The sequence below is a fragment of the Leucoraja erinacea genome, chromosome 14, assembly GCF_028641065.1.
Source record: "Leucoraja erinacea ecotype New England chromosome 14, Leri_hhj_1, whole genome shotgun sequence".
Classification (NCBI taxonomy): Eukaryota; Metazoa; Chordata; class Chondrichthyes; order Rajiformes; family Rajidae; genus Leucoraja; species Leucoraja erinaceus.
The window spans coordinates 38,747,898-38,767,158 of NC_073390.1; the positions used below are offsets into that span (position 1 = coordinate 38,747,898).

Below are 19,261 nucleotides of genomic sequence, written 5' to 3' on the forward strand. Positions count from 1 at the left end.
TGTATTTACTTTTTAAGAGGTTAAACTTAATCTATCCTCTCATTTGTGTTTATTATGTGTAATATTTAACCTTCCTTTTTAACCACAATATCTGATCACCGCCCCCCCACCCTTCCCTGCTGTTATTGTTGGTGGAAAGGGAAGCAAAGTGGTCACTGGCCATCTCTGCAGCAGCCACCGATCAGACAGGACATCACAATCTCCAGATGCTCAGCCTGAAGTTTCAGCGACTTAGTTTGGTGAAAGACTCCATCACACAGTGGTCTGAGAGCTATTAAGCAACTAATGGGCTGCTGATGAAGGTGAAAGTTGTCTAATTGCAGGTGCTTTGTCATTGACCAGGTTTTACCAGTGAAGCACCAGATTCGTATTTCTTTAACCTGTCAGAAACAAGCACTCAGCGATTTCCATTTGATTAACACACAATAAAATGTAAAAAGAGAACATTCTCTGTGAAGACCAAACTATGCCTAAATATTTATTTAAATATTTAGGCATAGTTTGGTCTTCACAGAGAATGTTCTCTTTTGACACTATTGAGATGCTTTAGTTCTTCCGCCCAGTTGCACTTACTCCCATCATCACCAAGTGCTTCGAGAGGCTGGTCCTGGTCCTCAAAGGCTGCCTACCCCCCACATTGGATCCTTATCAGTTTGCCTACCCCAAGAACAGGAGTACGGAGGATGCCATCTCAATGGCACTTCACTCCGCCCTCTCCCACCTCGACAACAGAGACACTTACGTAAGAATGCTGTTCATCGATTACAGCTCAGCATTCAACACCATTATACCCTCTAAACTGATCACCAAACTCGGTAACCTGGGCATCGACCCCTCCCTCTGTAACTGGATACTGGACTTTCTAACCAACAGACCCCAGTCTGTTAGGTTAGACAAGCACACCTCTTCAACCCTCACCCTGAACACCTGGCGTTCCACAGGGCTGTGTGCTGAGCCCCCTCCTCTACTCCCTCTTCACCTACGACTGCACACCTGTACATGGTACTAACACCATCATCAAGTATGCAGATGATACAACGTTGATTGGCCTCATCAGCAACAACGTTGAGTCGGCCTATAGGGAGGAGGTCCAGCTCCTAGCAGCATGGTGCGCTGACAACAACCTGGCCCTTAACTCCAAGAAGACCAAGGAGCTCATTGTAGACTTCAGGAAGTCTAGGGGCGGCACGCACACCCCCATTCACATCAACGGGACGGAGGTGGAACGTGTTTCCAGCTTCAGGTTCCTGGGGGTCAACATCTCCGAATTAAAGTTGAATCTGAATCTGAATCTGAATCTTCTTGTTATCTGATTATATTTGTACTGTAATGTTATCAGAGGGACCCACAATGAACAAGACATTCCTGCACCACTCTGACCACTCTGAGCTAGTGAGCAGCAATGAGATTTTCATCAGATAGGTTTATAGTTGGTGTTAGATGTTAGTTCTTATTTTCAGCAGCTTGAAGACGAAAGATATGATCTTTGTCATGCTGTTATTGTTCATGTATTCTCAGCCCTGTGTCGTGCTACCGTAACATTGTAAATCCAAACATACACACGATACCTGGCACAGCGGTAGAGTTGCTGCCTTGGAGTTGCTGCCTTGCAGCGAATGCAGCGCCACAGACCAAGGTTCGATCCCCACTACGGGCGCTGTCTGTACGGAGTTTATACATTCTTACCGTGACCTGCAAGGGTTTTCTCCGAGATCTTCTGTTTCCTTCCACACTCCTAAGACGTGCAGGTTTGTAGGTAAAATCGTCCCTGGCGTGTGTAGGATGATATTACTGTACGGGGTGATAGCTGGTCGGCGCGGACTCGGTGGGCCAAAGAGCCCACACTGTATCTCTTAACTAAAAAAATTAAAAACCTTATTCATTCCTCAGCAGCCCCGTTTATGACAATCCAGCAACAATTCAGCGACAATTAGAGCGCTGCTAGCTTGAAGGGCCGAATGGCCTACTCCTGCACCTATTGTCTATTGTCAATTGTCAGAAAAGAAATCACAGATAAATCCAAACATTTGAATCAAACCATTGTAGTCATTTCAATATTCAGTGTAAATGCCCCGAGTCTGCAGCAACATTTGTTTCAAAAGCGATTAACTGGGGCTTGTGTCTTTCTGAAGACAATCCATGTAACATTTCAGTTCACAAACACTTTAAAAATGGAATTAATCTCTTGCCATATTTTATAGATTGATCAAGATGGACTCACTCTGCCAGAGCGTACACTTTATTTTGGTGAGGATGAAGAAAGTGAAAAGGTAATGTCATCCTAAACCTCTTAAATAATTTTTGCTGCGAAATTAACATAACAAAATAATTGGAAGGAAACTGCCTGTGCTGGTTCAATTGGGCTCTGTACATATGCACACGATAACGGGTTCAATTTTACAGAACTGATGAATCAGAATACTGCAGTGCACATCTTAAAGAACTAACTTAATTTGGGAAAGTATGCTACACTGGTTTATAGCATTCCACTGCCGCTGCTGGGATCCAAGTTTAAATTTAGATATTATGAGTGAAATCAATCTTCATTTAATATCCCCTGTGCATCTTCAAGGAATATCTGATTTGGTAAGGTGCAGAAACCATGTTGGAAGCACCCGCATGAAAATGTCATCTTGAGAGTAGCAATAGCAATGTTCTCGGCTGCTTTCATCTGCTCTGCCTGCATTTGTGCCTGCTCCGAAACCCATGTGTCACTTAATCATTCCCAGGCTAAAGGTTGTTTGTGTACATTCTTGATGTTTTGGGGTAAAGTCTCCCACATCTCTCTAGCAGTAAGTTAAGCTGACACTGGAAACACCCTGTCAACTTAGATCATAAACCGAATTTTATGATCCCTTTTCAGATTTCCCGAGAGTCATATATTGACTCCAATCAGCATATGTGACAGAACTCAACAAAAGCATACATGGATATTTTTTATCAAAACAAGAAGCTTTAAGGAAGGATGCTATGGAACTGTTAATATGGCATTCTGCGCCCATCAAGTAGCAACATGCCACGTGTAGGACCCCCAGCTGGTTGTGCGTACTTTAATACAGCCCTGAGTAATCTTAATTCCAAAGCTGGGAACCCGTGTCTCTCATGGAGTTCACATTAAAAACTGGGTCCAAAAAACGGACATTATTCAGCTCCCTTTCCCCTGTTCAGACCTAAACACGTGAGCTTTATAAGGCTGCCTCCTTCTCAATACACATGTCACAGCTATTAATAACTGGCCTGGGATCACGGATGTCCATTGAGGAAATGCAGCGTAGGTTTACAAGGTTAATTCCCGGGATGGCGGGACTGTCATATGCTGAGAGAATGGAACGGCTGGACTTGTATACTCTGGAGTTTAGTAGGATGAGAGGGGATCTTATTGAAACATATAAGATTATTTAGGGTTTGGACACGCTAGAGGCAGGAAACATGTTTCCGATGTTGGGGGAGTCCAGAACCAGAGGCCACAGTTTAAGAATAAGGGGTAAGTCATTTAGAACGGAGACAAGGAAACACTTTTTCTCACAGAGAGTTGTGGGTCTGTGGAATTCTCTGCCTCAGAGGGCGCTGGAGGCCGGTTCTCTGGATACTTTCAAGAGAGAGCTAGATAGGGCTCTTAAAGATAGCGGAGTCAGGGGATATGGGGAGAAGGCAGGAACGGGGTACTGATTGGGGATGATCAGCCATGATCACATTGAATGGTGGTGCTGGCTCGAAGGGTCAAATGGCCTACTCCTGCACCTATTGTCTATTGTCATGATCATATAAACCTCTTTAAGATCACCCCTCATCTTCCTGCGCTCCAAGGAATAAAGTCCTAGCCTGCTCAACCTCTCCCTATATCTCAGGCCCTCATGTCCTGGCAACATCCTTGTAAATATTCTTTGCACCCTTTCCAGCTTGACAACATATTTCAGATAACATGGTGACCAAAACTGAACACAATACTCTAATGTGACCTTGGCAATGTCTTATATAATTGAAACCTGACCTCACAACATCTATACTCAATGTTTTGAACATTGAATTCCCCCAATTTTGTTAGCCCTTGCTGTCTCCTCCCCTTCCTCAGCCATCGGACTCCTCCTCCTTTTTCCTTTCTTCTCCACACCACCCCCCATCAGTCTGAAGAAGGGTTTCGTCCCGAAACGTTGCCTATTTCCTTCGCTCCATAGATGCTGCTGCACCCGCTGAGTTTCTGCAGCATTTTTGTGTACCATCTATACTCAATGCTCTGATTAATGAAGGTCAATGTGCTGAAAGCCTTCTCGATCACCCTATCCATCCGTGATGCCACTTTTAAGGTCTTCTCCTTGAGCTGGATAGATACAATAGCCTCCCCTGCATGGCATACATGAAAATATTGCTTTGTGAACTTTTGGTGGTTGAATGTATTCTCAGGATATGCTGACCTTAAGGTGAAGGGTGAACATTGGGCCGACTTCTCTCTGATTATTTAAATGTGTTCAGCCAGCACTGAAGGCAAAATCCAATGCACCACAATCTTGAAGATGAATTGATGATTAACATTAAATTAACGCATTACAGCTGTACATCCATGGCAGTTACAAAATGCAGACTGCTGGAGATAATGAACAAGAACTGATGAAAGGAAATGTTATCAATTGCCTCCTGAAAATTCAGTTCTTTATCCCATTCGAGATGTGGTTAAAATGAAAGTTCTTACAATAAAGGAGAATATTGCAAGTTGAATAATAAACTGAGTTCATAATTGTAAACCAAAGATAGTAATTCTAATTGGCCACCACTGGTCAGTAGTGGTCATCTGGCTCTGGTCAGCAGTGTTCCAGAGTTCAATCCTGAAACCTGCATCACTTGGAGTGCAAATGGCATTTAATGTCAAAAATATGAGTTGATAGATATCGGTAAAATGTATGACAGCAGCTGCAAAGAAAAATAACACAACCTGTTATCCAACGTCTCCACGGAATATAAATGTAAAGAAGTGATTCTGACATTTTATAAAAGATTAGAAAAGCTAGAGATGAGTATTGTGTCAAGGTATGATTTCATACATAAAGATAATATTGAGTGGAAATGATTCAGAAGAGCCACAAAATATTCCACATTTTATATAAAAGCAATTTAAACCTATTCCATTACGAAAATGATTAAGGTTGATATGACTCAATTTCTTCCAGTATTCAGGGCAACAGATAACTTGATATATCAAGGTACTTCATGTAAAAGCACAATGGAACGTGGTCATTAACTAAGCAAGCTATTAGTTTAACCTTCACCACTGATTTATGGAACCAGCTGATGTAAATCCTCCACTGATATGTAGAGGAGGTAATCATATTCAGTGGACAAAGAGGATTTGTCAAGAGACAGGTAAATTACTTCTTCAAATGGACGATTACATCAGCTTCTGGGCAAGAATCTGAATATTTCAGAGCTAGCTGGAGCATATAATCCTTCCTTGCTTTGTCCTTGTGTTCTGATGAATTTGCTGCTAAATTAAAGATTTCTCAAAAGTAACCTGTTTTTAGATTCCAGCAATTCCTTAAGCTGCTATTGATTTGATCCGACCCCCATACTGCAGAGCAATTACTTTGTTTGTCTTGAAGCTTTCTGCAGCTCCAGTTAACAGGGGTCTAATGTTGAAAGGTGACCATGCCTTTAGTAGGTCAACATTGAAGGGGGCAATCTCTTTCTGATTGGTGCTTGGCTCTCTGGAGGAAGGGCATACTGAATGAGGTTGTGGAACTTAGCAGGTCAAGCAGCATCTGCAGGAGATAAAAACTGCCTCAAGACTGGGAGTGGAGAGGGAAGATAGCCGAGAAAGAGGAGAGGTGGAGGGGGTGAGGCAGGGACTGATAGCCGATGGGTGAACTGAGGAGGGGTAAGGGGTGATAGGTAGAAGGAGCAAGGTGAGGGAGGGGGATTGTGGAGTAAGGAGATAAATAAAGACACAGAGTCTCAGTTGGTAATCTGCTATAAGGTGACAATGGAAACCATTAAAGTAGAGACACAGGGCAGAGGGGACCAGGTGGGAAGGGTCGGGATGGTTGTGTTTGTGTTGCATGCGGATGGAACCGGCTGGAAAATACAGAGGGCTGGGATGGGAAGAATGGGAAAGAGAACAAGAATGAGAAGTATTTCTCCTCTGTATTTACCGAGGAGAGAGACAGTAGGACGGAGGAACTTGGGGCAGTCAATGGAAGTGTCTTGAGAGCAGTCAGAGTTACCGTCAAAGAACTACTGAAGGTACTATCATGTATGAAGGTAGACAAATCTCCGGGGCCTGATCAGATATATCCGAGGACATTGTGGTAAACCAGAGAGGAAACTGCGAGAGCCCTGGTTGAAACATACGAGTCGTCCATACATACAGGAGAGGCGTTCCGGCGGTGGAGGCGACCCGACTTCGTAGCCTCGGAGGCTCGGCTGCGGGCCCAGTGGACGACATCATCGTGGAGCTATCAGGTCACAGGTTGGTGACCTGTTTTTCCGGAGCTCCCACGGCAACAGCTTCGTCCGCTGGACTGGAGGGCGGCAGCTTCGGCAGCTTCGACCACCCCGGGCCACGGAGTTGGAACCGGCCCGTTCGCGGAGCATGGTTGAGCCGCGGGACTTACCATCACCCGGTGGGGTCACAACATCGGAGGCCTGGATCGCCTCAGCACAGAGGGAGAACAAGGAGGGATGAGACAAAGACTTTAAGACTTTTGCCTTCCATCACAATGAGGAGGTGCCTGGTGAACTCACTGTGGTGGATGTTAAATTTCTGTTTATTGTGTGCTTTGTTATTTTATTATATGTATGACTGCAAGGCAACAAAATTTTGTTCAGACCAAAAGGTTTGAATTACAATAAAGGATACTTAGACTTTGAAGTGCTGGAAGACTGGAGTGGCAAATGTTGTACCTCTTTTCAAGAAGGGCTGCAGGGAAAATGCTGGGAACTATAGGTCGGTGAGCTTAACATATGTAGTTGGAAAGTTACTAGATAGTATTCGGAGGGATAAATTATACAGGCATTTGGATGGGCAAGGGCTGATTAGGGACAGTCGGCATGGTTTTCTATGTGGAAGGTCGTGTCTCACAAATCCAATAGATTTTTTTGAAGACGTGACCAAAAAGGCCGAAAAGGGCAGAGCTGCAGATGTTGTAGACATGGATTTCAGTAAGTCATTTGACAAGGTTCCGTATGGTAGGCTGTTCTGGAAGGTTAGATCGCATGGGATTCAAGGAGAGATAGCTGAATGGATAGCAAATTGGTTCCATGGAAGGAAGCAGAGGGTGATGGTGGAAGGTAGCTTCTCGGACTGGAACCTGTGACTAGTGGTGTGCCTCAAGGTTCGGTGCTGGGCCCGTTACTGTTTGGCCTCTACATCAATGATTAGGATGAGAACATACAAGGCAAGATTAACAAGTTGTTTAAGAGGGAACTGCAGATGCTGGAGAATCGAAGGTTACACAGAAAAGCTGGAGAAACTCAGCGGGTGCAGCAGCATCTATGGAGCGAAGGAAATAGGCAACGTTTCGGGCTGAAACCCTTCTTCAGAGGGAACTGCAGATGCTGAAGATGAAGATTAACAAGTTTGTTGATGATAAAATAGTGAGTGGTTTTGCAGATAGTGAGGATGGTTGTGAAAGATTGCAGCAGGATCTGAATCGATTGGCCAGGTGGACGGAGGAATCATTGATGGAATTTAATACAGAGAAGGTGTTGCATTTTGGGACGTTAACAAGGGCAGGACCTGCACAGTGCCTGTTGTAGAGCAGAGGGATCTAGGAGTGCAGATGCATGGGTCCTTGAAGGTCGAGTCACAGGTAGATCAAAAAGCTTTTGGCACATTGACCTTCATCAATCAGAGTATAGAGTATACAATTGGGAGATCATGTAGCAGTTGTATAAGACGTTGGTGAGACCGCATTTAGGATATTGTGTTCAGTTCTGGGCATCATGTTACAGAAAAGAAATTGTCAAGCTTGAAAGGGTTGAGAGAAAATTTCTGAGGATGTTGCCAAGACTAGAGGGTGTGAGCTATAGGGAGAGGTTGAGTAGGCTGGTGGGTGTATGGAACAAGCTGCCAGATGAGATAGTTGAGGCTGGAATTATCCCAAGGGGTAAGAAACAGTTAGACAGGTATATGGATAGGACAGATTTGGAGGGATATGAACCAAGCGCAGGCAGGTGGGACCAGTGTGGCTGGGACATTGTTGGCAAATTGGGCAGAAGGGCCGGTTTCCACACTGTATCACTCTATTACTGTAAAAGGAGAGCGAGGGGGAACACAGGAAGTAAGAGGTACCTGAAACTGGAGGATTCAGTGTCCATTCTATGGGCATTGACTACTGAAGTAGAATATGAGGAATCATTTTTGAAGCATTTTGCCTAACGCACAGGTTTCTTCATGCCGCGGGAAGGACAAGAGGCGATTGTCCCAATGCTCACACGCTCCTTGGAGAGGAAATTCATCTTCTAATCTTTTTCATGTTATGGATGGATAGGGAATGTTTAGATAGATACATGCCAAATGCAGGCAGGTGGGACTAGTATAGATGGGGCATCTCGGTCAGCACGGGCGAGTTGGGCCAACGGGCCTGTTTCTGTGCTGTACGATTCTATGACTCCAATTACGCTGCTTGTAGATATGACTGATTCTTAAAGGGATTCATGAATACATGCACTCTTAACGAGAACATTCTCATTTATCTCCTATTCTCACTTCCCTTTGACGGTCTGCTGCCATTAACAGGCCTTCACCCTCCCTCAGTCAGCCCCAGGGACAACGGTCAGTCAGCTTTGTGCTCTCTACCTTTACACAGACAGTCCGTCCCCTAGTTTGCTCCCATCCCTGCAACTTGAAACATGATTGGTCTCTAACATTTCCTGACGAAAGGTCATTGACATTAAAGATGAACATAGTTTATGTACTTATGTTGCCCAACCCTCTGAGTATTTCTAGCATTCCCTGTTTTATTTCCAATTTTGATTTAATTCTCGTGATCTGTAGGAAAGGGAGGCTTCCATCAACCAGCGGTTGTATTTTTAAATGTCAACCCACAGGAAATAATACTCTAGCATGCTTGAGTAACAGACAACTTGGAATTAATTGGAATGTTAGAAATAACAGCAAAGAAACAGGCCATTTATTGCAACTGCCAGTCTGCATTAGTGGTCCTCCACCACTGTTTTATTTATAGGATGTCGGCTTCACCGAGCAAGCTGATATTTGTCACCAATCCTTACCTTCTCTTGGGAAGCTTTCCTCAATCTCTGCTGTCCTTCTGGTGAAAGTGTCTCCACATAATAAAATGTGCTGTGTTCCCACATCACTTCATCCCTCTTTTGTTCAATGCCCATCTAATCTATTCTTCAATTTTGTCCTGGCAAGCTGCAGAGGTGTAACGCAGAAAAGGGGAGTGAAGAGTTTTGAAAGAGGCATGGAGCTGCAGAAATTTCCAAAGATGGGGCTTGAAAATAAGAATGAGAACTTCCTATTTGAAGCACTGATGGTCTGGAGAGGGAGCAGACCAGAGGCACAGGGCTAATGGATTTACCGGGGATTTACCGGGGCATGAATGGTAGAAACTGTACCAGGTTGGTGTACAAGGTTAGAGAACTTAGCATTGAAAGTTATAGAGCAACATGCATTGAGAGATCGATAACAGGTGAAAAAATAAGGCGTCGGGATAACTTATATTTTGCAGGGTGAGAGGTTTAATAGTGGAATTCTGCAAGGTTCAATGCTCAGACATCAGCTGTTCATGGTATCTATCAGTGATTTGTGTGATGGAACCAAATATACAAAGTGGAACTGTGAGAGGTGATGAGGATGCAGAGGTTTATTTTAAAAGGTGAGACCTGAGTAGTGTCACCAGTCAAAGGGATCAGGTATCCGTGTGTACACATCACTGAAAAATACCAAGCAGGTAGAACGGCAGTCAAAGAGGAAGGCAATACATTAGCCTTTGTTGCCACAGGATGCGAGTTCAGGGTAATCTTGTGCACAATTACACCAGGCTCTGGTGAGAACCCAGATAAACTATCATGGGTGGCCTACATGATGATTGGAGAAAGTGTAGCAATTCAACTCTTGGTTTATTCAGTATCTAATGATCTATTAGTCTAATGATCCAATGATCTATTAGTCTCTGACAAGAAGAGTGAGTGGCGATCTGGTTGAAACAAACAAGATTCTTCGGGTTTAACCAAGTAGATGTAACAAAGGCTGAGAAATTTGGAGCTAAGGTCACAAACTCAAAATAATGGGTTGGCCATTGATGACTGAGGTGAGGAGAAATGTCTTTACTCAAACAGTGACACATCTTTAGAATTTTCTACCCCTAAGGGTTGTGGAGAATCAGTCATTGATTGCATTCATATCAAAGATTTATAGATGCTGAAGAAAAAAAAAATGATTTGGCTTGGGCAGGAAAAAAACCAAAGATCATGTTGATGTTAGCCATGATCATGTTGATCAAAGGATCGGGTCTTAGCCCAGACTCCTACACCTACTTCTGAACTTTTTTATGTTCCTTACAGAAGACCATCCCAGAAAGCATTGGAATAATTGGGTTTGGAGGTAAGATTGGCATGGATGCATTGCATTGAGAATTGGCCCTTCTCCCTTCCGTTGAGTATTTTCTAGGATAAATGTGGAAAATCATTATTTTATTTTGAAGATACTCAAAATGCTGGAGTAATTCAGCGGGTCTCTGGAGAAAAGGAATAAATGATGTTCGGGTTGAGACCCTTCATCAGACCGAGAATCAGGGGCAAGGGGAATGAGAGCTACACAGTGCCCTCCATAATGTTTAGGACAAAGACCTGTCATTTATTTATTTGCCTCTATACTCCACAATTTGACATTTGTAATAGACAAAAAAAACATGTGGTTAAAGTGCACATTGTCAGATTTTAATAAAGGCCATTTTTCTACATTTTGGTTTCACCAGGTAGAAATTACAGCAGTGTTTATACATAGTCCTCCCCATTTCAGGGCACCATAATGTTTGGGACACAGCAATGTCATGTAAATGAAAGTAGTCATGTTTAGTATTTTGTTGCATATCTTTTGCATGCAATGACTGCTTGAAGTCTGCGATTCATGGACATCACCAGTTGCTGGGTGTCTTCTCTGGTGATGCTCTGCCAGGCTTGTATTGCAGCCATCTTTTGCTTATGCTTGTTTTGGGGGCTAATCCCCTTCAGTTTTCTCTTCAACATATAAAAGGCATGCTCAATTGGGATCAGATCGGGTGATTGATGTGGCCACTCAACAAATGACCAATTTTTAGCTTTGAATAAAATTGGTCATTTCTTGAGTGGCCAAATCAATCACCCTATCTGAACCCAATTGAGCATGCTTTTTATATATCCTTGGGAGCATTGTTTTGCTGTAGAATGAACTGCCAGCCAATGAGTTTTGAGGCATTTGTTTCAACTTGAGCAGATAGGATGTGTCTATACACTTCAGAATTCATTATGTTACGACCATCAGCAGTTGTATCATCAATGGCTGATGGGGTGAAAGATAAGGACTAGGGGGACTCTGTTCCTGTTGTGACTCGGGGGTGGGCAAGCAAGCGCTGAGCAGCGAGGTACCGAGGAGACACGTGAGGGCCTCATCTGTGCCTGAAGAGGGGAATCCCCCCATTCCCTAAAGAATGAGGACATTTCGGATGTGTTGTGTACTTTTCAGTTTCCCTCCAGTGTATGATCTCACTATCTGAAACTGACAATGGATCAAAAATGATCTAGCGTTTGTTGTATCACATAATTGGATTAAAGTTTTTATATAATGGAAGGTGCAATGGGTGACAATCTGCCAATGTCAGCTGGAATTTCAGAAATAAATAACGTAGACTCATTATAATTTTTTATCAGCTTCTGCCTGATCTCCAGCTGAAGGCATGGGTGGAAATCCTGGGGGGACGGGGACCTGTCCCCCCCAATGTTTTGAGAGGAACGGGACAATCCCCCCATGTTTTGTGAAACATGTTGCAGCAAAACTGCCTTGTAATTCTAAATTCTTTAAAAGGTCTTGAGTACTGCAGAACTGCCACTGTTAGCGCTTGTTAATTGCCAGTAGTTAACATCGTATTTACACTGTTGTATGATGTGTCACCAATACATCGATATGCATTCCTCAGTAAATATAATTGTGTTTTGACCTTCAATATTACTGACGCTGCATTCCTTTGAATAGAATTCACGGGCGAAATTCTTAAAACTCACCTGATGTGGTTACAATTAACATTTTAACTTTGGATGTATTGGTGGATGTCATGGGAAAGATGTAAACGAGTATCGGACGGTCATTAAGAGCTCCGGAACGCGACCACGGGCTTCCTGGCGTGCATGTACAGTCCCTCATTCACCCAAGTTATGTAGTAATTTTTACCCATCAGGAATGTTATATGAATTTTTAAAAAGGATGTTTATTTTTGTTAGTTTATTAAAAGTTTCTTTATGTATGTTTTTGTAAGTTTGTGAAAAGTTTATGTGTGTTGTTTTCTCTCTCTCTCTCTCTCTCTCTCAAGGTTAGTTCTTCTGTTTGCCTTTATTTGCTTCAGTTTCATTTAGTTTCATTTATAACGTTGTAGCTTTTGAAAGTTAAACGGGATATCGGACGGTCATTAAGGGCTCCGGACCGCGACCACGGGCTTCCTGGCGTGCAGGTACAGTCCCTCATTCACCCACATTATTTAGTAATTTTTACCCACCACTGTCCTTAATAAAACTGAAGCAAATAAAGGCAAACAGAAGAACTAACCTTGGTAGAGAGTGTGTGTGAGAGAGAGAGAGAGAGAGAGAGGGAGACAAAGAGAGAAAACAACACACATAAACTTTTCACGAAGTAACAAAACATACATGAAGCAACTTTTGATAAACTAACAAAAATAAACATACTTAATGTTTAAAATTCATATAATACCCCTAAATGATGGGTAAAAATTACTACATAACGTGGGTGAATAAGGGACTGTACCTGCATGCCAGGAAGCCTGTGCTCGCAGTCTGGAGCCCTTAATGACTGTCCAATACCTGTTTAAATCTTTCAAAAGCTAAAACGTGATAGACAACACTTGATAAAACGATGAAGCAAATAAAGGCAAACAGAACTAACTTTGGAGAAGAGAGAGAGATAGAAAACACACATAAACTTTTCACAAACTAACAAGAAACTTTCGATAAACTAACAAAAATAAACATACTTCATATAACATCCCTTAATGTATGTTTATTTTTATTAATTTATCAAAAGTTTCTTGTTAGTTTGTGCACTCCGTGATGGTAAGTCCACAGGCTCTGCGAGCGGAGCCCTCAAGGTGGGGGGGGGGGCAATGGGAGGAGATAAAATTGTTAGTTGTCATGCACACTTGTTATCGGGCCGCCAGGAAATTGTGTCTCTCCCATGTTTTAAAAGCGATTTCCGCCCATGGCTGAAGGTAAAAGGTTCGTTCACCGTTTGCCTGTGGGTGAATGTGAGTTCCAAACCTCCAGCCAGGCTTCCTCAGTAGTGGAGGCACCAGCTGAAGTGGAGAGTGCAATCTATTGTAAAGCAATGTCATTGCAGGTCTCTTGCCTGAATGTCATTACCTGAGGTTTCTTTGCAAATCACGAGTCATTTTAGAATGTCCAGTTTTACTACACTTTTTACAAATATCGGTCAAAAGAACGGTTCATCTGCTGTTTTAAAAAACAGTCTGCCTTCAAACTCAGGTGCTGTTTAATTTATTGTGCTGTTACTGAAAATAATATAAATCCGTCATTTTCCTGCCTCCCTTTTCAGATGTTGCCATTTGATAGATTCAAGTAACCGATTTTTGTGTAAAACAATAAAGCTACAATAAATAAATGTTGGCTTCTTTGCTGTGTTTTGAAGGAAATAGTTTGACTTCTCCAACAGTCTGTTTAACACCATGGCCATTTCAGTCAATTTGTGTCTGCTTTCCTATTAGCGATTTCCAGATGTGGCAGCATACCAATGTCTTTTTATTGATTTGTCAGAGAACCTTTCGAGAAGGAAAATCAATTTAAATCTCAATAATTCCCCTTTGGCATTTGTCATTACCTCTTCTTTTTTGGAAGCGGCATGAAACTTATAAAATTAGCTAAATATTATGATTTGATAACAACAAACTCAACTCATTTCTTGTCAATTTATATTTTACATTGCACAGATTTTAATTGCATATAAAGACCTGATGGAGAAATTAATAAGTCTCCTTGGAGGACAGAATGCCAAAAAGAAGACGGAAGAGATATTACAGTTTGAAATACAGTTAGCAAATGTAAGTAAAGCACCAAACTAACTGCCAAACTGGTTAAGATTTATTCTGCCTGTTTTACTTCTAATCACAATCATTAGAAATTACTATCTAAATAGTGTCAAGTTGAGAAAAGAGGAAGTACAACAAGATCTGGGGGTCCTTGTTCATCAGTCACTGAAAGTAAGCATGCAGGTACAGCAGGCAGTGAAGAAAGCGAATGGCATATTGGCCTTCATAACAAGAGGAGTTGAGTATAGGAACAAATAGGTCCTTCTGCAGTTGTACAGGGCCCTAGTGAGACCACACCTGGAGTATTGCGTGCAGTTTTGGTCTCCAAATTTGAAGAAGGACATTCTTGCTATTGAGGGAGCCCAGTGTAGGTTTACAACGTTAATTCCCGGGATGGCGGGACTGGCATACGCTGAGAGAATGGAGCGGCTGGGCTTGTGTACACTGGAGTTTAGAAGGATAAGAGGAGATCTTATTGAAACATATAAGATTATTAAGGATTTGGACAAGCTAGAGGCAGGAAACATGTTCTCAATGTTGGGGGAGTCAGAACCAGAGGCCACAGTTTAAGAATAAAGGGTAGGCCATTTCAAATGGAGATGAGGAAAAACTTTTTCACCCAGAGAGTTGTGAAACTGTGGAATTTTCTTGGGATCAAATTGAGAATATAATTAATACAGATAACGATAGCAATGTTTTCAAAGATCAGTGAAATATGGCTGAAGTTTCCTGAGATCTGTGAAGGAGGAATGTGCATGAGATGAGGTTTTTATCAGACTTCTTCTTGCGTATGGCGTGCACAGCCTAAAGTTGTAGAACAAGGGTAGACATCCAGGCCAGGAAAGCATCAGTTACTGGGTGGATGGCTTTGATGCCCCCAGGGAACAGTCACTCACGATGTGTTGGATGGTCTGGTCTGGATGTCACAGTAACCTTAATCGCGCTGTTGGAATTTAAGGATTTGCGGGATGCAGCTGACATGAGTGAGGCCAGCGAGCGGCAGGAGAGAGGTTTTTAGACGGATAGCTGCCAGAGGTGAGCGGGGTCAGGAGAAGGCGCTGAGGTGGCGACCAGTTCCGCTGTCCAGCCCAGCGGCCGCTCACAGCCACCCGAGCTACTTCTATCCCCGGCTACAATGCGGTGGCTCTGCGTCCGGAGCACCGCAGCAGAGATTTAGACGAGGGAATTAAATGTAACATCTCTAAGTTTGCGGATGACACAAAGCTGGGTGGCAGTGTGAGCTGCGAGGAGGATGCTATGAGGCTGCAGGGTGACTTGGATGAGTGGACAGAAGCATCGCAGATGCAGTATAATATGGATAAATGTGAGGTTATCCACTTTGGTGGCAAGAATAGGACAGATTATTATCTGAATGGTGTCAGATTAGGAGAATGGGAGGTGCAAGGGGACCTGGGTGTGCTTGTGCACTGAAAGTACACATGCAGGTACAGGAGGCAGTGAAGAAAGCCAATGGCATGTTGGCCTTCATTGCGAGAGGATTTGAGTTTAGGAACAAGGAGGTTCGACTGCAGTTGTAGAGGGCCCTGGTGAGACCGCCCTGGAGTATTGTGTGCAATTTTGGTCTCCTAATTAAGGATATTATTGCTATTGAGGGAGTGCAGCGTATGTTCACCAGTTTAATTCCCGGGTTGGCAGGACTGAAGTTTGATGAAAGAATAGGTCGACTGGGCTTGCTTTCATTGGAATTTAGAAGGATGAGAGGGTATCTTATAGAAACATATAAAATTCTTAAGGGATTGAACAATGTTCCCGATGAGGGTGTCCAGAACCAAGAGTCACAGTTTAAGAATAAGGGGTAGGCCATTTAGGACTGAGATGAGGAACAACTGTTTCACCCACAGAATTGTGAATTCGTGGAATTCTCTGCCACAGTAGGCAGTCGATGTTCACTGGATGTTTTCAAGAGAGAGTTAGATTTAGCTCTTAGGTCTAAGGGAATCAAGGGATATGGGGGGAAAAGCCAGAATGGGGTACTGATTTTGGATGATCAGCCATGATCATATTGAATGGCGCTGCTAGCTCAAAGTAGCTCAGCAGATCAGGCAGCATCTCAATGAAGGGTCCCGACCTGAAACATCACCTATCCATGTTCTCAGAGATGCTGCCTGACCCGCTGAGTTACTCCAGCATTGTGAAATGTCACCTATCCATGTTCTCCACAGATGCTGCCTGACCTGCTGAGTTACTCCAGCACTGTGAAATGTCACCTATCCATGTTCTCCACAGATGTTGCCTGACCCGCTGAGTTACTCCAGCACTCTGAATCCTTTCTTCCGTGTAGCATTTAATTTAAATGTGTGTTGTAAGCATTAAAACTTCCACAAATCAAAGTAGTCATGTTGGGGACACTGCCACAATCTTGTACCTTTGTTTTGATGTTTTCCATGCAAGACCTAACAGGTTGAACAACACAGTTGGTAGATTACACCTGGATTGTAAGAATAATTGCTTCATTAGGCGTTTAGTTTTTGTCGTTACTACTTTGTCAAGATCTCCAGTGCCAGTCAGCAGTGATTTGTCACCTTGTTTTCTTCAATGTTTCAATGTGAGTAACAGGTCACTTTAAGTAAAATATCTTGCAACCATTCACATTGTCTAACTGTGTTTTTCCTCAAAAACGTGGCTGAAGATAACAATGTCTGAGTCTGATTCTGTGAGAAGAGACATCAACAGCGTGTACAACAAGGTGACCATCAGGGAGTTGCAGCGGACAGCCCCCGCCGTGAGTAGCCGCTCGCTTGTTTGTGAAAGGTAGAGATAATCTACTCACCTTTATATCAAATTTGTTAACTGGGAATTATCTTTAATTTAATTTCACAGGTTCAATGGAAGTATTTACTGGACCGAATATTTCACGATAATCTTTCAGAGGATGAAGAAATTGTCGTATTTGCCACTGAGTACATGCATAAAGTTTCAGAACTCATATCAAAGTCTTCTCCAAGGTAAACTGTTTCTTAAATATGAAATCTATATAATTTTATGTAACCTAATTCCCATGCTTCTCTTGTTATTCTCAGTATATTTACTAAACTGTGCTTTGTGGATTAAATTATGGTCAATATAGCTTGTAGAAACTGGGATACAAATCAAATCAATTAACAAATTGTATAAGAAGGAACTGCAGATGTTGGTTTAAACCGAAGATAGACACAAATGGCTGGAGTAACTCAGTGGGTCAGGCAGCATCTGTGGAGAGAAGGAGTGTATGACGTTTTGGGACGAGACCCTTCTTGAGACTGAGAGTCAGGGGAAAGGGAAACAAGAGATATTGATGATGATAGAGAGAGATATGGAACAATTGAATGGAAGATATGCAAAAACAATGATAAAGGAAACAGGTTATTGTTAACTGTGTGAGAGGTGAAAATGAGTTACAATGAGATTCATTGATGAGTTCTTTTTTCCAAATTGAATGTGACATTCTGCTGACTTCCACTGGGTATGTCCTCTTTCAGTGAGAGTTGAATTTTTGACACATGATGTAAAACCATAGAATTTGAGCAGAATTTTTTGATACTTCCCAATCCAGTAGACCTCTCCTCTTGCTATATTTGTGTAGATTAAGTCTGAGTTTAGTTCGCAAGGAGGTTAATTTAAGGAGCATTTTATTTAAGGATTACACCTCAGATGTAGAAGTTCAGAGGTAGGGGTGTGGGGCGAGGGGTGAGGGAGGGTGGGGTGAGGGAGGTGGGGTGGGGGCAAGGGGTGGGGTGATGGAGGTGGGGAGAGGTGTGGTAAGTGGCATAGGGTGAGGAGTATGTGAGGGGTGTGAGATGTCGAACCACGGGTGTGGGGCCGCAAGTGTGGGGGCCAGGGGTGAGGGAGGTGGAGTGTGGGGATGAGGGGGTGAGAGGGTGTGGGGGTGTGGGGTGTGTGGTGAGGTGTCCGGCACCGCGGACTGCCCTGAAACAGCACCGACACTGAATGGAAGAACACTCCAGATTTCAGTTATCCTGATGCACCACACACGGAAAGTGATAGTTGCACTGACACTGTGAACCAGCAGGCTGCTCGGATATTTCTCTCCTGGTTAGCTCATTATGTCGAGCTGTTTGCATTAGATTTACAAAGATAAAAAATAAACCATAAAACCCTTACTATCTGTCAGAGTTTACAAATTCACAGGAAGTAAAGATTTCACAGCAGTTTGATATCCATTCCAAATAAATGGCATTATCTCTACAGATAACTCATTAAAGAAAAGCATTCAAGACAAAACACAAAATGTTGACATTTTACTGAAACTCAGAGAATTTCTTTCACTGCTTCAATCTCATCCTTGAAACTTGCTGTCTTTATGACCACAGAAGGTAGCCGTTTGCATCATTTCTCAAACTTTCAGTTTTTGGTAACAACTTTAAGTGTTGCTCTCTAGAACGATAGCTGGGTTTACCAGCCATGGAGTGGTCCCTGAACAATACGACTCCTCTGAATCTTCTTGCCTCTCCTGGGTCTCTCACTCTCCCACCAGACCTACAGTGAGCTGCTGGCAACCAGAGAGCACCCACCCACCCCATCCTCTGTATCAGTGGGGCTCCCTGGTGCAACGTTCCAGGCTCTGCAGAGGTTTTGCCATTCCTGTACAACTACAGTTATTTGTTCAGTCTGGGGCTTTGGGGCTGGAGGGATTGCACAGAAAGTATATATTTTATGCAATTTAATTTGAGATTCTTGTGACATAGATTGTTGAATCAACATTTGGTCGTGGAAGAAGTCAGGGCTGTGTGCTCATTCACTCTGCAGGGTAACAGACTCTGCAACATTGTACCAGGATTGTGTGTATACATTAATTCTGCAGGGTAATACCGCGTGTCCTCAGCACTCCCCCCCTCCCCCTCCAAACATCCTGTCAGTAAGAGAAGATGTAATAACACAACACTTGGAAAACATTAATTGGATTGGACAAAGTCAGCTTCAATTTATGAAAGGAAAATCATGCTTAACAAATCTGTTGGAGGCTTTGTGAAGATGTAATG

The 19,261-nt window shown here is 43.0% G+C and overlaps 1 protein-coding gene across 1 annotated transcript in view; it reads left to right on the forward strand.

The window, feature by feature from the left end:
• LOC129703604 (endothelin-converting enzyme-like 1) overlaps positions 1 to 19,261 on the forward strand; it is an 86,953-nt gene that overhangs the window by 22,835 nt on the left and 44,857 nt on the right. Inside the window, exons 2-5 of the mRNA XM_055646204.1 lie at positions 2,202 to 2,270; positions 14,163 to 14,273; positions 16,912 to 17,004; positions 17,103 to 17,227. Coding sequence (XP_055502179.1) covers positions 2,202 to 2,270; positions 14,163 to 14,273; positions 16,912 to 17,004; positions 17,103 to 17,227 — 398 coding nt within the window. The remainder of the gene's footprint in view (positions 1 to 2,201; positions 2,271 to 14,162; positions 14,274 to 16,911; positions 17,005 to 17,102; positions 17,228 to 19,261) is intronic.